General features: G+C 38.3%; 1 protein-coding gene across 1 annotated transcript in view; it reads left to right on the top strand.

The window, feature by feature from the left end:
* DDR2 (discoidin domain receptor tyrosine kinase 2) overlaps positions 1–19,127 on the top strand; it is a 162,002-nt gene that overhangs the window by 80,627 nt on the left and 62,248 nt on the right. The window contains exon 2 of the mRNA XM_089911949.1: positions 15,627–15,735. Within this exon, the coding sequence (XP_089768075.1) occupies positions 15,654–15,735 (82 nt within the window). The 5' untranslated portion in view covers positions 15,627–15,653. The remainder of the gene's footprint in view (positions 1–15,626; positions 15,736–19,127) is intronic.

Below are 19,127 nucleotides of genomic sequence, written 5' to 3'. Positions count from 1 at the left end.
AGGTTAAATGAGCTGCCCAAGGTCTTAGCAGGCCCAGGGATACTGAGCTTCTAACGGACCCTTTTGTGTTTGGAAAATGCCCTGCCTTCACTTTGTATTTACTCTCCTTCCTCCTCCCGCTAATCTCATGACGGCATTAGATTTGACATCCCTAGTGCTTATACTATAGAAAGGATAACAGGCAAATGATGCGACACCGTGGATGTTTTGTGGTCCATCCTGCCCCCGGCAGGGGGAGTGTCTTCTGTGACGGTGATTTCGTTCAGCGTCCTCTGCTCTTTCTGGATGGCGAGTGAGAGGATGAGATAGCTGTCTGGCTCTTCCCCCCCCAACCCTCCACTGCTTTGGCAAACTCTAGTTGCCTCCAAAGAAGGTGAAAAGAGTGAGGAAAGCAAAGTGCTCTTCTAACAAAGGCAGGAGCAGAGCTTGCTGTTGCATCCTCCTCTGAGCAGTGAAGGTCACCTTGGGTCATCCTTTGTGCTTAAACACTTACAGATTGGGCCAGTCTGGGCCTTTGGCTCAGCACTGAGCAGCTACATTTTGAGAAGCAAGAGATTGGGACTCCCAGAGGAAAGCTGGGAATGAGAAAGACATCAACAAATCCTTGGGAATCAAGATAAAACATGAGGGTGTTTGGTACAGCGATGGTGTGTGTGTGTGTGTGTGTGTGTGTGTGTGTGTGTGTGTGTGGCTCATCTTCTGCCAAAACCAAGCTCATTTCTGCATATTTGTTTGCTGAGTATTAAATACTCCAAAGATTGCTCTTTCTATTTGTTGAATCTGAAATGAAAAATGACTCAGCAGAGAGGAAAACAAGCCTTGAATGCCCTGAATGGCCTCTGAATGAAAATCTACGGCTGTAAATCATGTGGCTTTTCTTCTCCCCACCAGGTCCTTCAACACACACACAAGCACAAGTACCACACACAGTTGTGCACACACCGCATCTTGAATCAGCTCCAGTTTGACCCAAGTCCCTTTATCTCATTTCCCTTCCCACTCCAGCCTTTCCAGGGCCCTACCCCTTCCTGTAGGAAGATCTGTCCGAGTTTAGGTGGAGGCACCCTGGCTGCAGGCCACGGCTGATTTTCCAGAAGGGCAGGCACTTCCTATCTGGCCCCTTTCACGGGCTCAGTGTGAAGATCCCTCAGGAAAATCGGAGACTTTTTATTCTTCGTCAAAGGCGTGGGCACCTCAGATTGTCTCTAGCTTTTGGACCTGGAAAGATGGATTGTCTGGGGAAAATGACCATCTGCCAAATCAGATGTGCCCTGCTTTGTATAGAAACTGTATTCCTGAAAAGTTGAGTACAAACTGGATTTAGGTATACTGAATCATATTCTGAATTACTGGAAGGATTTGCTGTCAAAGGAACCCAGTCGTGGATCCCTTTGTGAAGTGAAGAATTATTTTGTAATGTGGAGACTCCCTCAGTGATTTATGAGTTTGGTGAGTAGATGGAACATTATACCGAACGTTATTTTAAACGTATTGTGTGGAAACTTGTTATTCAAAGGTACCCAGCACTGAAGGCTTGTTCAAAGAATTATTCTGTAATGTGGATAAACATTTCATGATTTATGAGCTTGGCAAGTTCAGACATTTCTTAAAGTGGGATATACCTCTAGCACTGCTTCAGAGAAAGAGGTGGTTTTTACTAATAATCAGACCTGGGGGAAAAATGAGAGCTCTACTATCTGTAAGTTACAGTCACTTCAAAGGGGCTTGGGAGAAACAAAGAACTCAAACTTTCCGTTTTGTTAAGGCAAGAAATCCGAAGGGTTGCCTGCTTTGCTTACTTTCCTTATCACCGAGGGGGAATGATGGGGCTGTTTTTCCAAATAAATGCAGTTAACTATTATAGCAACACTTATAAAAGTGTCTCTTTTTATATTTAAGTCTATATCATCTATCTACCTCTCTATCTATCACGTGTCTATTATCTCTCTCTCTCTCTCTCTCTCTATTTATCTATCTACCATCTATCAGTCCTATAGTAAAAAACAGACACTGTAGTAGGGCGTGTGCTTTGGAGCACAGAAAGCTGTTTCTCCACTAGTACAGAGAGCCTCATACCCTGAGGTGTCTGCGTGTCTGAGTTAGGTGAGAGACCTTAGCTTCCTGCTCACCCTTTCTCACTCAGCGGTTCAAAAGTCATTTCAGCACTCATCTCCCAGGGTTCGCAGCTCTATCCTCATTCACTCTCCTATTTGGGCACTAGAGTAGAGCTTATTACTAGGGATGTGGTCTGACCCCCCCCCAGCTTTATTGAGATATAATTGACATGTAACGTTGTGTAAGTTTAAGGTGTACAGCGTGTTGATTTGATACACTTATTTATTGCAAAGTGATGATCACCATAGCATTAACTAACACTTTCATCCTGTCCCATGATTACCATTTCCTTTCTGTAGTAAGAACATTTAAGATCTATGCTTTGGTACAAAATATAATATTATTAGCCATAATCACTATGCTGTGCATTAGATCCCCAGAACTTATTCATCTTATAACTGGAAGTTTGTACCCTTTGATCAATACCTCTCCATTCCACCCCACACCCAGACCCTGGCAACCACCACTCTACTTTCTGATTCTCTGAGTTGGGCTTTTTTAGATTCCACATGTAAGTGATAGCATAAAGTAGGAAATGGTCTGACTTTTTAAGGCAGTTGGAAAAGAGGAGTTTGTTACTGCCTCAGCTGTGTATAACCTGGAGCTGCAGGAGACATAGGACTGACCTGTGTGAACTCTCCACAGAATGGGATGGTATCAGGCAGGATGTGCTGATGACTTGCTCTTAAACCATGATGTGGCCCTGACTGTGTTTCAGAAAGAGGCCTTTGAAGCTCACCCAAGTACAGAAATAACTTGTAAGAAATTTGATTCTAGGTTCTTTTAAAAAAATTCCTGATAATTCCTGGCTGTGGCTGTCACACTCCCATCTGCCTAACCTTCCATTTACTTCCTGGTTTTTCCGATGGCTTTGACCCATAGCCTGTCTAGATCCTGGTGTGGGCAGTCCTGAGGTGGAGAGTCAACCATCTCCCATCGGATCTGGGAGGTCCTGAGTCGTGGCTCCTTTGGAGTCAGTGTGGAGTGTTCATCCAGCTTGGCTAGGGCAGGGGATTTTGACTGTGAAGCGGAAGTGGGGTTTTCATTACACAGGACATATACTCTCTGAGCTACATAGTCATTGACATTCCTTGGAAACTTTTGGGCTGTGGGTGAAGTAACACTGGCCGTGGAGTCAGAGGAAACTGGAAGGGTTTTAACTCTGTCTCTAGTTTTGTGACCCAGGCAAGTTAGAATTAATCTGATTTTGATGTAGAGAGAAGCAAGACCCCTAACCTTAAATGACTCACAGTCTGGCTTGAAAGACAGACAGAACTGTAATTCAGTGTGATGAGTGGGAACCAGCAGCCAGACCAGGTAAGTCTGCCTAGGCTGTGGGTGAAGTGACTTAGGGACTCACTTTCCTGCTTTGTAAAGGCAGGTGGTAATCTCTCCTTTCAGGCTTATTGTAAGGCTTGATGATTATGCATTTGTAGGTATGTACTAAGGGGTAGGTGTTCTAAAAAATGAAAGGTATAAGTAGCAACTCTCAAACATCTTTTCTTTTGCTTCTCTATTTATCTGCAAGATATACTAATCAATAATATCTCTCAATACTGCAAGTGATTCTCAAAATATAAGACAGGTTCACCCAATACCTTGAACCTGTGGGATATGCATGGTTGGTTGGAAAGCACCCTCGAGATTCTGATAGACTGCCCCCAGGATTTTTTTTTTTTGTCAGAGAAACCAATGTGAATGACATTAACAGGGAACATATTTTCTTTGTTAAAATCAAAACATCGCAAATAAGGCTAGAGTTTCCCTTTGATCACCATTTCCAATCTCCCCTGCCAAACACTATGATCTCTGAGGGAACTACTATTATCAGCATTTGCCTTCTAAGGTTCCTTGCTCTATCCTCACATACCACCCTATCCGAGCACTATAGTATGCACTAGATTAAAGCTTGTTATCAGCATGGTGTTTAACTTTCTAGATCTTTTATGTACATATAAATGTATGTGAATGTGTGTGTGTATATCCATAAAAGTATATAGTGTGCTTCATATAAATCTTGAAACCTGCTTGCTCACCTAAAAACCATGTCATGGACACCTAACCATGCAATTACATGTGGCTCTAACTCATACTTTTAAGCCATTGCATAGTATTTCATAGCAGGAATATGCCACAGTTTATAGTACTCCCTTATTGATAGAAATGTTTCCAAGTTTTGTTATTTAAAAAAAAATTGTACCCACAGTGTTCAAGGGTTCCAATTTCTCCACACTCTTGTCTACACTTATTGTCCTTCATTTTTTTTTCTTTTTTGATAATAGCCATCATGACAGGTGTGAGGTGATATCTCATTGTGGTTTTGATTTGTATCTCCTGATGATTAGCAGTGTTGAGCATTTTTTCATATATCTGTTGGCCATTTGTATGTCTTCTTTGGAGAAATGTCCATTCAGGTCCTTAGCCCATTTTAAGGAATTTTATTAGGTTTTTTGTTTTTGTTTTTTTGTTTGTGTGGGTGTTTCTTTTTTTTCTTTTTTGCTATTGAGTTATATGAGTTCCTTATATATTTTGGATATTAATCACTTATTATATTGTTTGCAAACATTTTCTCCTTTTCTGTCTGTTGCCTTTTCAGGCTGTTGATTGTTTGCTCTGCAAAAGCTTTTTGGTTTGAGATAGTTTCACTTGTTTATTTTTGTTTGTGCTGCCAGAACTTTCGGAGTCATATCAATGTAGTCATTTCCAAGGCCACCGTTGTGAAGCTTTTCCTCTGTGTTTTCTTCTAGAAGTTTAATGTTTCAGGTCTTACATTTAAGTCTTTAATTCACTTTGAGTTGATTTTTGTGTATGGTGTAAGATAAGGGTTCAATTTCATTTTTTTGCATGTGGGTACCTAGTTTTCTTAATACAATTTATTTAAGAGTCTCATTTTTCCCCATTATATATTTTTGACATCCTTCTTGAAGATGAGTTGGCCACAACCTCTATGGAAAACAGTATGGAGATTCCTCAAAAATTAAATATAGAACTACCACATGACCCAGCAATCCCACTTCTGGGTATTTATCCAAGATAGTTAAAATCAGGATCTTGAAGAAATATTAGCACTCCCACGTTCATTGTAGCATTATTCACAACAGTCAATATGTGGAAATAAACTAAATGTTGACAAATGAATGGATAAAGAAAATGTGGCTTCTACATACAATGGAATATTATTTAGCCTTAAAAAAGCATACTTTGCAATATGCAACAACATGGATGAAACTTGAGGACATTATGTTAAGGGAAATAAGTCAGTCACAGAAAGACAAATAGTACATGATACCAATTATGTCAAATTCATAGAATTAATGAGGGAAACAGTGGTTGCCAAGGGCTAAGGGGAGGAGGAAATGGAGAGTTAATCAACAGGCATAAAATTTCAGTTAAGCAAGTTGAGTAGGTTCCGGAGATCTGATGTACAACATTATACCTATAGTCAACAATAATGTGTTGCACACTTAAAAATTTGTTGAGGCATGAATGGATTAAATGCTCCAACCAAAAGACACAGGGTTGCTGAATGGATACAAAAACAGGACCCATATATATGCTGTCTACAAGAGACCCACTTCAGACCTAGGGACACATACAGACTGAAAGTGAGGGGATGGAAAAAGATATTCCATGCAAATGGAAATCAAAAAAAGCTGGAGTAGCAATACTCATATCAGATAAAATAGACTTTAAAATAAAGAATGTTACAAGAGACAAGGAAGGACACTACATAATGATCAAGGGATCAATCCAAGAAGAAGGTATAACAATTATAAATATACATGCACCCAACATAGGAGCACCTCAATACATAAGGCAACTGCTAACAGCTTTAAAAGAGGAAATTGACAGTAACACAATAATAGTGTGGGACTTTAACACCTCACTTACACCAATGGACAGATCATCCAGACAGAAAATTAAAACGGATACACAAGCTTTAAATGACACAATAGAGCAGACAGATTTAACTGTTATTTATAGGACATTCCACCCCAAAGTGGCAGAATACACTTTCTTCTCAAGTGCACATGGAACATTCTCCAGGATACATCACATCTTGGGTCACAAATCAAGACTCAGTAAATTTAAGAAAATTGAAATCATATCAAGCATCTTTTCTGACCACAACGCTATGAGATTAGAAATGAATTACAGGGAAAAAAACGTAAAAAAACCAAACACATGGAGGCTAAACAATATGTTACTAAATAACCAAGAGATCACTGAAGAAATCAAAGAGGAAATCAAAAAATACCTACAGACAAATGACAATGAAAACACGATGATCCAAAACCTATGGGATGCAGCAAAAGCAGTTCTAAGAGGGAAGTTTATAGCTATACAAGCCTACCTCAAGAAACAAGAAAAATCTCAAGTAAACAATCTAAACTTACACTTAAAGGAACTAGAGGAAGAAGAACAAACAAAACCCAAAGTTAGCAGAAGGAAAGAAATCATAAAGGTCAGAGCAGAAATAAATGAAATAGAAACAAAGAAAACAATAGCAAAGATCAATACAACTAAAAGCTGGTTCTTTGAGAAGATAAACAAAATGGATAAGCCATTAGCCAGACGCATCAAGAAAAAGAGGGAGAGGACTCAAATCAATAAAATAAGAAATGAAAAAGGAGAAGTTACAACAGACACCGCAGAAATACAAAACATCCTAAGAGACTACTACAAGCAACTCTATGTCAATAAAATGGGCAACCTGGAAGAAATGGACAAATTCTTAGAAAGGTATAACCTTCCAAGACTGAACCAGGAAGAAATAGAAAATATGAACAGACCAATCACAAGTAATGAAATTGAAACTGTGATTAAAAATCTTCCAACAAACAAAAGTCCAGGACCAGATGGCTTCACAGGTGAATTCTATCATACATTTAGAGAAGAGCTAACACCCATCCTTCTCAAACTCTTCCAAAAAATTGCAGAGGAAAGAACACTCCTAAACTCATTCTGTGAGGCCACCATCACCCTGATACCAAAACCAGACAAAGATACTACCAAAAACGAAAATTACAGACCAATATCACTGATAAACATAGATGCAAAAATCCTCAACAAAATACTAGCAAACAGAATCCAACAACACATTGAAAGGATCATACACCATGATCAAGTAGGATTTATCCCAGGGATGCAAGGATTCTTCAATATACGCAAATCAATCAATGTGATACACTATATTAACAAATTGAAGAATAAAACCATATGATCATCTCAATAGATGCGGAAAAGGCTTTTGACAAAATTCGACACCAATTTTTGATAAAAACTCTGCAGAAAGTGGGCGTAGAGGGAACCTACCTCAACATAATAAAGGCCATATACGATAAACCCACAGCAAACATCATTCTCAATGCTAAAAAACTGAAAGCATTTCCTCTACGATCAGGAACAAGACAAGGATGTCCACTCTCACCACTATTATTCCACATAGTTTTGGAAGTCCTAGCCATGGAAATCAGAGAAGAAAAAGAAATACAAGGAATACAAATTGGAAAAGAAGAAGTAAAACTGTCACTGTTTGCAGATGACATGATACTATATAAAGGAAATCCTAAAGATGCCACCAGAAAACTACTAGAGCTAATCAATGAATTTGGTAAAGTTGCAGGATACAAAATTAATGCACAGAAATCTCTTGCATTCCTATATACTAATGATGAAAAATCTGAAAGAGAAATTAAGGAAACACTCCCATTCACCAATGCAACAAAAAGAATAAAATACCTGGGAATAAACCTACCTATGGAAACAAAAGACCTGTATGCAGAAAACTATAAGACACTGATGAAAGAAATTAAAGATGATACAAATAGATGGAGAGATATACCATGTTCTTGGATTGGAAGAGTCAACATTTTGAAAATGACTATATTACCCAATGCAATCTACAGATTCAATGCATTCCCTATCAAATTACCAATGGCATTTTTTACAGAACTAGAACAAAAATCTTAAAATTTGTATGGAGACACAAAAGACCCCAAATAGCCAAAGCAGCCTTGAGGGAATAAAACGGAGCTGGAGGAATCAGACTCCCTGACTTCAGACTATACTACAAAGCTACAGTAATGAAGACAATATGGTACTGGAATAAAAACAGAAACATAGATCAATGGAACAGGATAGAAAGCCCAGAGGTAAACCCACACACCTATGGTCAACTAATCTATGACAGAGGAGGCAAGGATATACAATGGAGAAAAGACAATCTCTTCAGTAAGTGGTGCTGGGAAAACTGGACAGCTACATGTAAAAGAATGAAATTAGAACACTCTGTAACACAATACACAAAAATAAACTCAAAATGGATTAGAGACCTAAATGTAAGACTGGACACTATAAAACTCTTAGAGGAAACATAGGAAGAACACTCTTTGACATAAATCACAGCAAGATCTTTTTTTGATCCACCTCCTAGAGTAATGGAAATAAAAACATAAATAAACAAATGGGACCTAATGAAACTTAAAAGCTTTTGCACAGCAAAGGCAACCATAAACAAGACGAAAAGACAACCCTCAGAATGGGAGAAAATATTTGCAAATGAATCAAAGGACAAAGGATTAATCTCCAAAATATATACACAGCTCATGCAGCTTAATATTAAAAAAACAAACAACCCAATCCAAAAATGGGCAGAAGACCTAAATAAACTTTTCTCTACAGATAGCCAAGAAGCACATGAAAAGCTGCTCAATGTCACTAATTATTAGAGAAATGCAAATCAAAACTACAATGAAGTATCACCTCATACCAGTCAGAATGGGCATCATCAGAAAACCTACAAACAACAAATGCTGGAGAGGGTGTGGAGAAAAGGGAACCCTCTTGCACTGTTGGTGGGAATGTAAATTGATACAGACACTATGGAGAACAGTATGGAGGTTCCTTAAAAGACTAAAAATAGAATTACCATATGACCCAGCAATCCCACTACTGGGCATATACCCAGAGAAAACCATAATTCAAAAAGACACATACACCCCAATATTCATTGCAACACTATTTACAATAGCCAGGTCATGGAAGCATCCTAAATGCCCATCGACAGATGAATGGATAAAGAAAATTTGGTACATATATACAATGGCATATTACTCAGCCATAAAAAGGAATGAAATTGGGTGATTTGTTGAGACGTGGATGGATCTAGAGACTGTCATACAGAGTGAAGTAAGTCAGAAAAAGAAAAACAAATATCATATATTAACGCATATCTGTGGAACCTAGGAAAATGGTACAGATGAACCAGTCTGCAGGGCAGAAATTGAGACACAGATGTAGAGAACAAACATAAGGACACTAAAGGGGGAAAGCGGTGGAGGGGTGAGGGGAGTGGTGTGATGAATTGTGTGATTGGGATTGACATGTATACACTATGTGTATAAAATTGATGACTAATAAGAACCTGCTGTATAAAAAAATTAATAAAATTCAATTAAAAAATTAAAAGAATAAAAAATTTGTTGAGGGAAGGTCATATTAATTGTTATTACCGTAATAAAATAAAATGTTTAAAAATATTGCAAAGTACTTCTTTGTGCCTACCTCATTGTGCACATATGTAAATATTTCCCTATGGTAAATAATAAGTGGAATGTATGGATCAGAGTCTATATATATGTTTTAATTTAAATTATCTTTTAATTTGTATACCCAGTGGCAGAGTATGAGAGTATCTATTTCTCCACACTACTGCCAAATTTCATAGTTTCACACAAAATTTTTGCCAATCTGATGGATAAAATTGGTATTCAACTACTGCTTTAATGTTTGTCTTTCTGATTCTAGTGAGGTTGAGTGCTTTTAGATTTTTACTGACATTATATATTTTCCTCTGTTAAATGCTTTTAATTGACTTGGCCCATTTTTCTAGTGTTTTTTTAAAAAATGATTTATAGAGGTTATTTATTTATACCAGAGAAATACATACACATTGTTTTGTTCTAAAATTTCAAATATTTATCTTAGCCTGTTGCTTCTCTATTAAGTTTATGATGTCATTTACCTCAAAGATGTTTTGAATTTTGATGAAAATATTTATCATTCTTTTCATTTGTGGATTTTGCTTTCTATGTCTCATTTATGCAGGTTTTCCTTTAGCTCACAGCAGATTCTCAAGATTTTCCAGAAATAATTTTATAGTTCTATTTTTACATTTCGGGCTCTTTATTTTTGTGTGAGATACCTTTATTTGTTTTTGAAAATGCTATTGAATCATCTGAAACTTTTCACTGATTCTAAATGCCCCTTTTCTCATATAGAAAGTTCCCACTTATATATGAGTCTTTTCTTGTGTATATGAGTATTGTCTATTCTCTTCATTGTTCTATTTATCTATTTCTTTGTCAATCCTGTATTTAGGGAGGCCTTTCCTGACCACCTTACCTGAAATAGCCCTCATCCATTCTCCATCACATTACAGCATTTTATTGTCTTCATGGCATGTATATCTCTTTAGGTTTCTTATTTATTTACTTGTTTGCTTGTGTATTATAAGCTCCATGATGACAGGGGTCTTCTCTGCCTTTTTTAGCACCTAGAACAGTATCTAATAGACTTTCAGAAAATAGTTGCTGAATGAATGAATGAAGGCCAATGACTTTTTATTTTTAAGGTTTGAATAAATTTTTTGTCAAAGGAATTTGCACTGTTAACCAAAGAAGTGGGTAGAGAAGGACCTTTTATCTTCTTGAAATTCTTCCATGTATGTTTATGGATTCTATTCACATGTCACATTGCTTAAATATTGAACCTTTGGAAAAATTCATTCAAAGAGGCAGAAAAGGGTGATGTCTGTTTATTAGAAGCTTTGGGGATACTTCCTTTTAGGGTATGGAATTTGGAATAGCCAGATAGAATCACTGAATATGTGGCTCAAGACAATAAGTAATTCATTCTGCAACTATTTATCCAACACTCTGGTAAGTGCTGGGAATGCAATGGTGAGTAAAATAAACATGGAACTTATGGGGGTGCAGACACTAATAAGACAACCACAACAATGGATATACAATTATAAACTATGATCATTTCTATGTAGAAGAATTATAAGATTCTTTCAGTGCCTGTACAATCAAGGGGGTAAGGGAACATTTCACTGAGGAAGTAACCATTGAATGGAGATTTGAACCAGATGAAGAGAGGAATGAAACTTTTTAACAGAGGCCCTAAGGTGGTAGGAAATGAAAGAAAAAAAATGTAAGAAGTCTGAAAGTAGCTAAATAGAAAGGTTGAGCAGGAGTGTAGCTCTGGTGATGTAGCAGAGGCCAGATCAAAGGAGAGTGCAGTTTTTTAAGGAACCTCCATACTGTTCTCCATAGTGGCTGTACCATACGACCCAGCAATCCCACTACTGGGCATATACCCTGAGAAAACCATAATTCAAAAAGACACATGCACCCCAATGTTCATTGCAGCACTATTTACAATAGCCAGGACATGGAAGCAACCTAAGTGTCCATCAACAGATGAATGGATAAAGAAGATGTGGCACATATACACAATGGAATATTACTCAGCCATAAAAAGAAACAAAATTGAGTTATTTGTAGTGAGGTGGATGGACCTAAAGTCTGTCATACAGAGTGAAGTAAGTCAGAAAGAGAAAAACAAATACCGTATGCTAACACATATATATGGAATCTAAGAAAAAAAAAAAGGTTCTGATGAACCTAGGGGCAGGATGGGAATAAAGACACAGACCTACTAGAGAATGGTCTTGAGGATATGGGGAGGGGGAAGGGTAAACTGGGACGAAGTGAGAGAGTGGCATGGACATATATACACTACCAAATGTAAAATAGATAGCTAGTGGGAAGCAGCCGCATAGCACAGGGAGATCAGCTCAGTGCTTTGTGACCACCTAGAGGGGTGGGATAAGGAGGGTGGGAGGGAGACGCAAGAGGGAAGAGATATGGGGATATACGTATATGTATAGCTGATTCACTTTGTTATAAAGCAGAAACTAACACACCATTGTAAAGCAATTATACTCCAATAAAGATGTTAAAAAAATAAAAGGAGAGTGTAGTATAATGACAAACAAAGACAAAAACAAAATAAACAACAACAAAAGGACCTAAGTGGATTTTAGAGTAATACAAACCCTGGGTTCATGTATGAGTTTTTGTGCCTATCAGCTGTGTAACCAGATCAGTTTTAACCTCTTCCTCCTCAATTACCTTACTGATGAAAACGAACCTCATTGGGTTACTGTGAATATTACATGAGCTAGCCCTTGGCACGTGTTAGATATCCATGGTATAGTTATAGTACTCCTAGGTTTGTTAATGGTTCTTTTGTGTTTGTTAGCTGCTGGACACCCTAATTTTAAAAAAACAAACAGAAATAATCACTGGTATTGGAGATTCACAGCCTGCAACCAAGTAAGAGTTTCCAAAAGGAAATTCAGTCAACACTTTTTGAGCAACTTGTGAATCCTTAGTTCAGTTAAAAACTGTTTTTGAGCACCTCCTTTGTACGAGATATAATGTATTCTTTTGGAGATACAAGAATGAGTCATTTTGAAGCTAATGATTAAATGGGTAATTTTATAACAATGTTATGGAGGATCTAATAGAAGCAAATTCAGTGTGTGAAGGGAATGAGGTGTAGGAGACAGTCCTTAAAGAAGGAACCACTGGGGAGGGTCATGGAGGGGAGAAAGTAATGGCCAAGAACCCACAAAGAAGGTGTCATGAAAGAGAATTGTAGCACTCTTCTTCAAAAGGCTGCTAAGAGAGGGTGGTTACCCAAGGCAGGGCTCGCAAGGCTGAATGGCTGCTCACAAGGAGCTCAGATCTTTGTAGAAGGACATCCTGGATCATGGTCATGGGTTAGTGCTAGACTACAGCCAAGATCAGTGTCTCCAAGGCCTGCCTGTGTGTTTCTTTTCTGGGCATGTTTGTTTGTGGACTTATTTATAGAAACGCAGTGTTCCTGCTGCTGGCAGTGTGTAGGCACTGAGACATATTTTATCTCTCCAAATCAATGCCATGAAACTATGGTCATCACCCTTTTGTGGTCTGTGGATCACTTGCCCCTGCCCCCTACCGTGCTGCCACTTTAGTCTTTTGTATTTGATTAGTTTCTGGCTCTATCCTCTTCAGGCAGAACTATCTGAATATCTATTTTTTTTTCTTACCATTTTGGGTGGGTCAGAGTTCTACTACCTAGAAAACATCATAGAAAGCTCCTGTTTCCTCAAAAAAGTGTCTTAGCTATGTCATCCTGTTATTTACTCTATTCCCATTATTGCCCATTAAAATCTTATTCATCCTTCAAGAATCTGATCAGATGCTGATTTCATCATGAAACCTTCTCTGATCACTCAAGCTTAAAGGGATTTTGTCTCCCTTTATAATTTTGTTTTACATATTTTTCCTAACAGTGGATCCAGTGTTTGTTGACTATTAGCGTTACCTGGAAGAGAGTTTCTTTTTTAAATAAACTTTATTCTTGAACAGTTTTATATTTACAGAATCATTGCAAAGATGGTACATAGATTTCCTATTTACCCACTACCCAAGTTCCCCTATTATTAACATCTTACATTAGTGTAGTACATATGTCATAGTTAGTGAACCAATATTGACACATCATTATTAACTAAAGTCTCTACTTTATTCAGATTTCCTCAGTTTTCCCCAAATGTCCTTTTTCTGTTCCAGGATCCCATCCAGGATGTCACATTACCTTTAGTTGTCCTGTCTTCTTTGGCTCCCTTAGCTGTGTCGGTTTCCCAGACTTTCTAGTCTTGGGTGACCATGACAGTTTTGAGGATTATGTATCAGGAATTTTGTAGAATTTCCCTCAGTTGGGATTTGTCTGATGTGTTTCTCATGATTAGGCTGGAGTAATGGGGTTTTGGGGAAAAGACCACAGAGGCTTAAGTGCCATTCACATCACATCACATCATATCAAGGATACATACTATCAGCGTGACTTAACAAAGTTGATGCTAACCTTGATCACCTGGCTTGAGGTAGTGTTTGTCATGTTTCTCTACTGAAAAATTACCTTCTCCATTTCCATACTGCGCTCTGAAGAAAGCCACTGTGTGCAGCTCACACTTAAGGAGTCGGGGGTAGGGAAGTGAGAGGGGTGGTTATGCACCACCTCTTTAAGAGTAGAGAGTATCTATATAATTATTTAGAATTTTTTTGCATGAGAAATTTGTCTATTCTCCTCCATTTGTTTATTCAATCATTTATTTATATCAACATGGACTTGTAAATATTTATTTTATATCTTGAGTTATAATCCAATAGTACTTGACTCATTTTGTTGCTTAAATTGTTCCAGCTTTGGCCACTGGGAGCTCCTTCTGTTGGCTCCGTGTTCCTTTGCCATATCCCCATCATTTTTTTTTTTTTTTTTTTTTTTTTTGCGGTACGCGGGCCTCTCACTGTTGTGGCTTCTCCCGTTGCGGAGCACAGGCTCCGGACGCGCAGGCCCAGCGGCCATGGCTCACGGGCCCAGCCGCTCCACGGCATGTGGGATCTTCCCGGACCGGGGCACGAACCCGTGTCCCCTGCATCGGCAGGCGGACTCTCAACCACTGCGCCACCAGGGAAGCCCTCCCCATCATTTTTGTGTATGTTTGCTCAATTTGGGGCACTAAAAGATTCTCCAGGCTCATCTGGCACTAAAATATTCTCCAAGATCATCATATTTCCTGCTCCATTCCTGGAATTAGCAGTTTCTCCAAGGAACCCTGGTTCCTTTTATTGGAGAATGGTATTAGAAGTCAAGATCTGGGTACTAGGTTTGCTCGTTGCTATTGGGGTGTCATTGTTTCTAGACCCTCTTAGCTTATATAGCAAGGAGATAGAGATATGTGTGTGTGTACTAACCTGTGTGTACACATATCTATAAATATTTCCATATGTGACCATCTATATCTCTATTAAGCTAAATGTGAATTCATGCTGATGTCTCAACTCTAATCCACTAATAACATGGATTATTCTGGGGGAGCTTAAAAATATAGAATTTCAGGTACCATTCTAGAGCTAATAAATTAGGATAAATATTGACCTTACGTCTTTTGAAAGGCAAACACATTAACGTCATTGAATGTTTTTTTTGATTTAATACTGGAATCAATATTAAAATTATGAAAAAACATTGTAAATGTAAGTTTTACTTTATCACCATTCACAATTTGGGTAAGTATTTATCTTACTAAAACGTTGTTACCCACCTATAGTTTGGCTAATTTTAATTCCATGAGTATATGATCTAATAGAGTTTGAAAATTCTTATATTACATAACTATTGAATGTCCCAGAGTTTGAAAATTCTTACGGTATATGACTATTGAATGTCCCATTCAAGTATTAAAATCCATGATTTAAAGTTCTGAATATAGAAATAAACACTATAAGAACACAAAGATGCAAGTTGTGTTCATTCATGTTGAAAGTATCTGCCTCACTCATTTCCTCTCCTTCTCTTTCTTGTTTTCTTGCATTTTTGGTGGGCTGCAGGCTCCAGTTCCAACACCATCTTCTGAGATGATCCTGATTCCCAGAATGCCCTCGGTGCTGCTCCTGTTGCTGCCTATCTTGAGCTCTGCAAAAGCTCAGGTTAACCCAGGTAACACAGCCATTGCTCAGCCCCACGCTGGAAGACAGCTGAACACTCAAGCCCATCAATGTTCATCTTGGGAAAGGCACTGCTAAGGGGCCCAAAAGGTCATTCTTCCCTCCCTTTTTTTCCCTCCATGGTGAAACCTGGCCATAGCAGGAACAGAAATTACTATACTCTCTCTATGACATATTGTGAAAGGGCTTCTTATATGGAGTAGGGTAGAATAAAAGGAAAATTTTAAAAAATGGGAGGTGGAAGAAACAAACATTTGCTTCTGCATCTTCTGGGACACCGAAGGAGAGAATTTTTCGATGACTTGGAGAAATTCTGCAGGTTGGTTTTCTAGTTACGTTTGGCTGTCCGAGGCCTGTATTTTACTTGGATGTCATGTTATGTTTTGGGGACCCTGGTCTTGTAGGATCTCAGGCAGTTTCTCTTTCCTACAGGGTGTGGCCATGCTCCAAAATAGGTATGTTAGTCCCCTTCCCCCAATTTTTTAAATTACATGTATATTTTAACTTTAAATTGAAGTATACAGTTGTATCACTTGTCTATTACCATCGTAATGCCACTTAACAACTTATGCAAAACTGGTGATTTAGTCTGGTCTTTGTTGGACTATTCTTCTGGTCTCTTTTGGATTCATGCACATATCTGGGAGTAAGCTGGTTATTGGCTCATTGAGGATGGCCTTGGCTCTGACAACTGGGGCAACTTTGCTGTGCTCTCTTCCAGCAGATTAATTGCACAGCAGTGAGAGCAGAAAGGGAAACATGCAGCATGTTACAAGCCAGTGCTTGAGCCATGTTCTCTGAGATATCATTGTCCAAAGTAAGTCACGTGGCCAAGCCCAGAGTCAGAGTGGGAGAGCACAAAAAATTACACAGGGAAGGTCTGAATACCTTCAGGGAAGGGAAGGGTGAAGGGTTGGAGTCATTTTTTTCATCTTGCCACAAATATAAATATAGGAAAGTAGATATAGCATAAGTGCTCAATTTGATGAATTTTACAAACTGAGCACGTCGATCTAAGCAGTATCCAGATTAAGAAGCAGAACTGTACCAGCACTTCAGAAGCTCTCCTCACACTCTCTTTCAGTCACTTTTCCCCACCCTCACCCCAAGGGTAGTCATCATTTTGTTTTCTAACAACATAAATTCATTCTTCCTGGTTTTGTACTTTGTTTGAGTGGAGTCATCTTTTGTGTCTGGCTTCTTTCATTCAATATTTTGTTCATGACATTCATCCATATCATTGCATGCAGTTGGTGACTGTCTCCATTGTTGTATATTATTATTTTATTTGAATATTTTATTTATTCAGTCTACTGTGGATGGGAATTTGGATCATTTCCAGTTTGAGCTCATTATGAATAAAGCTTCTGTAACCCTTCTTGTAAAGGTCTTTTGATAGAGGTATATAGTCAAGTCAAAAGACTTGAGTATATACCTAGAAGTGGCTTATATGTTTCATATAATCTGTTTTTCTACGTGTGGCCAAAGAGTTTTCCAAAGTGATTTTACCAATATACCACCCCATGGCAGTGTATGAGCGTTCCAGTGGCTTCATTCTATAATTGGATTCCTGAGGGCATTTTCATTTCCTCTTCTTCCTATAGCATGAGTGTACATTTGTGAAATGCTCACCTTATTACTTTCTTATAATAAGCTTAGTTGGTGTATCCCAGATCTGAACTTTGACACCATTCTTTCATTTTTCTGCTTTGTATTCCTCTCACCTAGTTGAAGTCTGGTTGCCTCCTACTACATTTACCAAGCCCAGTGTCATTCTCCCTGCTTTGGTCTCCAAGGAAGAGTTGCTGTGAATGCACAGAATGGTAGGATGTTTTGGTGCTTGGCACGCTCATAGAGACTGGTATGACATGAGGCTATTTAAATGACTAAACCAAAAGAGCTAGCCATCTGTGTTTGACAACATCGCTGTAGCCCTGGAACAGAAAACAGGCTGTTTGAAGACAGCAAGCAGTTATCTTTAAAACGTTTTCCCCCATTCCTGGCATCAACTATTTCTGCTGGCTCTCTCTGCCAAGGAAAAAGAAATAAAGGTCTTGACTTGCAAAGAACTTTATAGGAACATGGAATATTTGAGGTATGCTGAGGGGATAATACTTCCCTCTACCATTTCTTGTATTTTACCAAGTTAAGCTGGAGACAAGCAATGGGAAGCAGTGAGTCTAGTCACAAAGCTTGGGGCTCATGCAGGCTTAGGGCTCGCACACGCTGATGAACTCAGAGTAGGCACATGATAAATGCATGTTGATTTAAGGATGACTTTTCAGAAGTCCTTATTGGTGTCACCGAAGGACTGAAAGTAATAGAGTAAATTCTTGGCCAGTTAGATTTTCCCCACAGGCTGGCCATTTGGTACAAATAGATGAAATGTTGGAGTTAAGTCAGGAGAATTGGGTAGTAAACAAATCTTATATACAATCTATTGTTAAATATTGAAATATGTTTTAATGGATTATTAAGTGTAAATGTTGTTTGGCAAATAGTAACTGAGCTAAGCATTAAATTCAATTAATATATAAAGACTAAAACAAACACTGATTTAAGCTCATTTTGAAGATTTCACCATGGCCATTGGTCAGTGAGCCTTCTGTCTTAGTATGACTTATTCATAATAAGGATATTGAATATTTAAAAGTATCAATCTAGACAAAGAAGCAGAAGCCAACAGAGGGTGAATAATGTTGCTATTTAGAGAAATTCTCTACAATTGAGATCACAAGTGTCCTACAGTTGCCACCCCCACGGAGGCTGCAGAGTAGTGCTAGCGTGATACAGGTCAAGGCATGAGGGCAGTTGGGCTGGTGGCTCACTGCTCTGAAGCACTGGAGTTTTGACAGTGGCAGCAAAGCAGGTAGTGGGTCAGGTGATGTTAGTAGCATTTCCAGTAGTGGCAGTGTTGAAATTGGTATTGTCACTATGGGCTGCTGTAGAAGGTTTGCAAGTCCATATGGGAAATACTGACGTACAGGTGTGTGTACATAGTCTTGAAGTGTGAAAAGTGTGCCTAGCTCTCTTCTAGCTGCAACAGTGCATCAGGGATTGGGACCTACTGACTGTCAGTTCAAGGAGGAAGTCATTGGAAAAGTTTGAGGCAGTTCCCTCTGTCAACATCTTGTCTCAGGAGAATCATTTAGCTATTGGCATCTGCATCAAAGAATATACCAACAATTTCTGAACAACATTTCTACAAATCATTAAATGATTTGGATATTATTAGAACATTCTAATGAATGATTTGTAGTTCATTTGGAAAATAATATTTAACTCACTTAGAAAATTATTTTGAGAACAATCCTAGTTACAGTCCTGGCTTGGTTTTTTTTTTTTAATTGAAGTGTAGTTGCTATACAATATTATAGGTGTACA

The sequence above is a fragment of the Delphinapterus leucas genome, chromosome 1, assembly GCF_059928025.1.
Source record: "Delphinapterus leucas isolate spDelLeu-1000000601 "Yukka" chromosome 1, BTC_Dleu_Yukka2, whole genome shotgun sequence".
In the NCBI taxonomy this organism is placed as follows: Eukaryota; Metazoa; Chordata; class Mammalia; order Artiodactyla; family Monodontidae; genus Delphinapterus; species Delphinapterus leucas.
The sequence above is the reverse complement of the archived record's forward strand: the minus strand, read 5'-3'. Positions and strand labels throughout refer to the sequence as shown.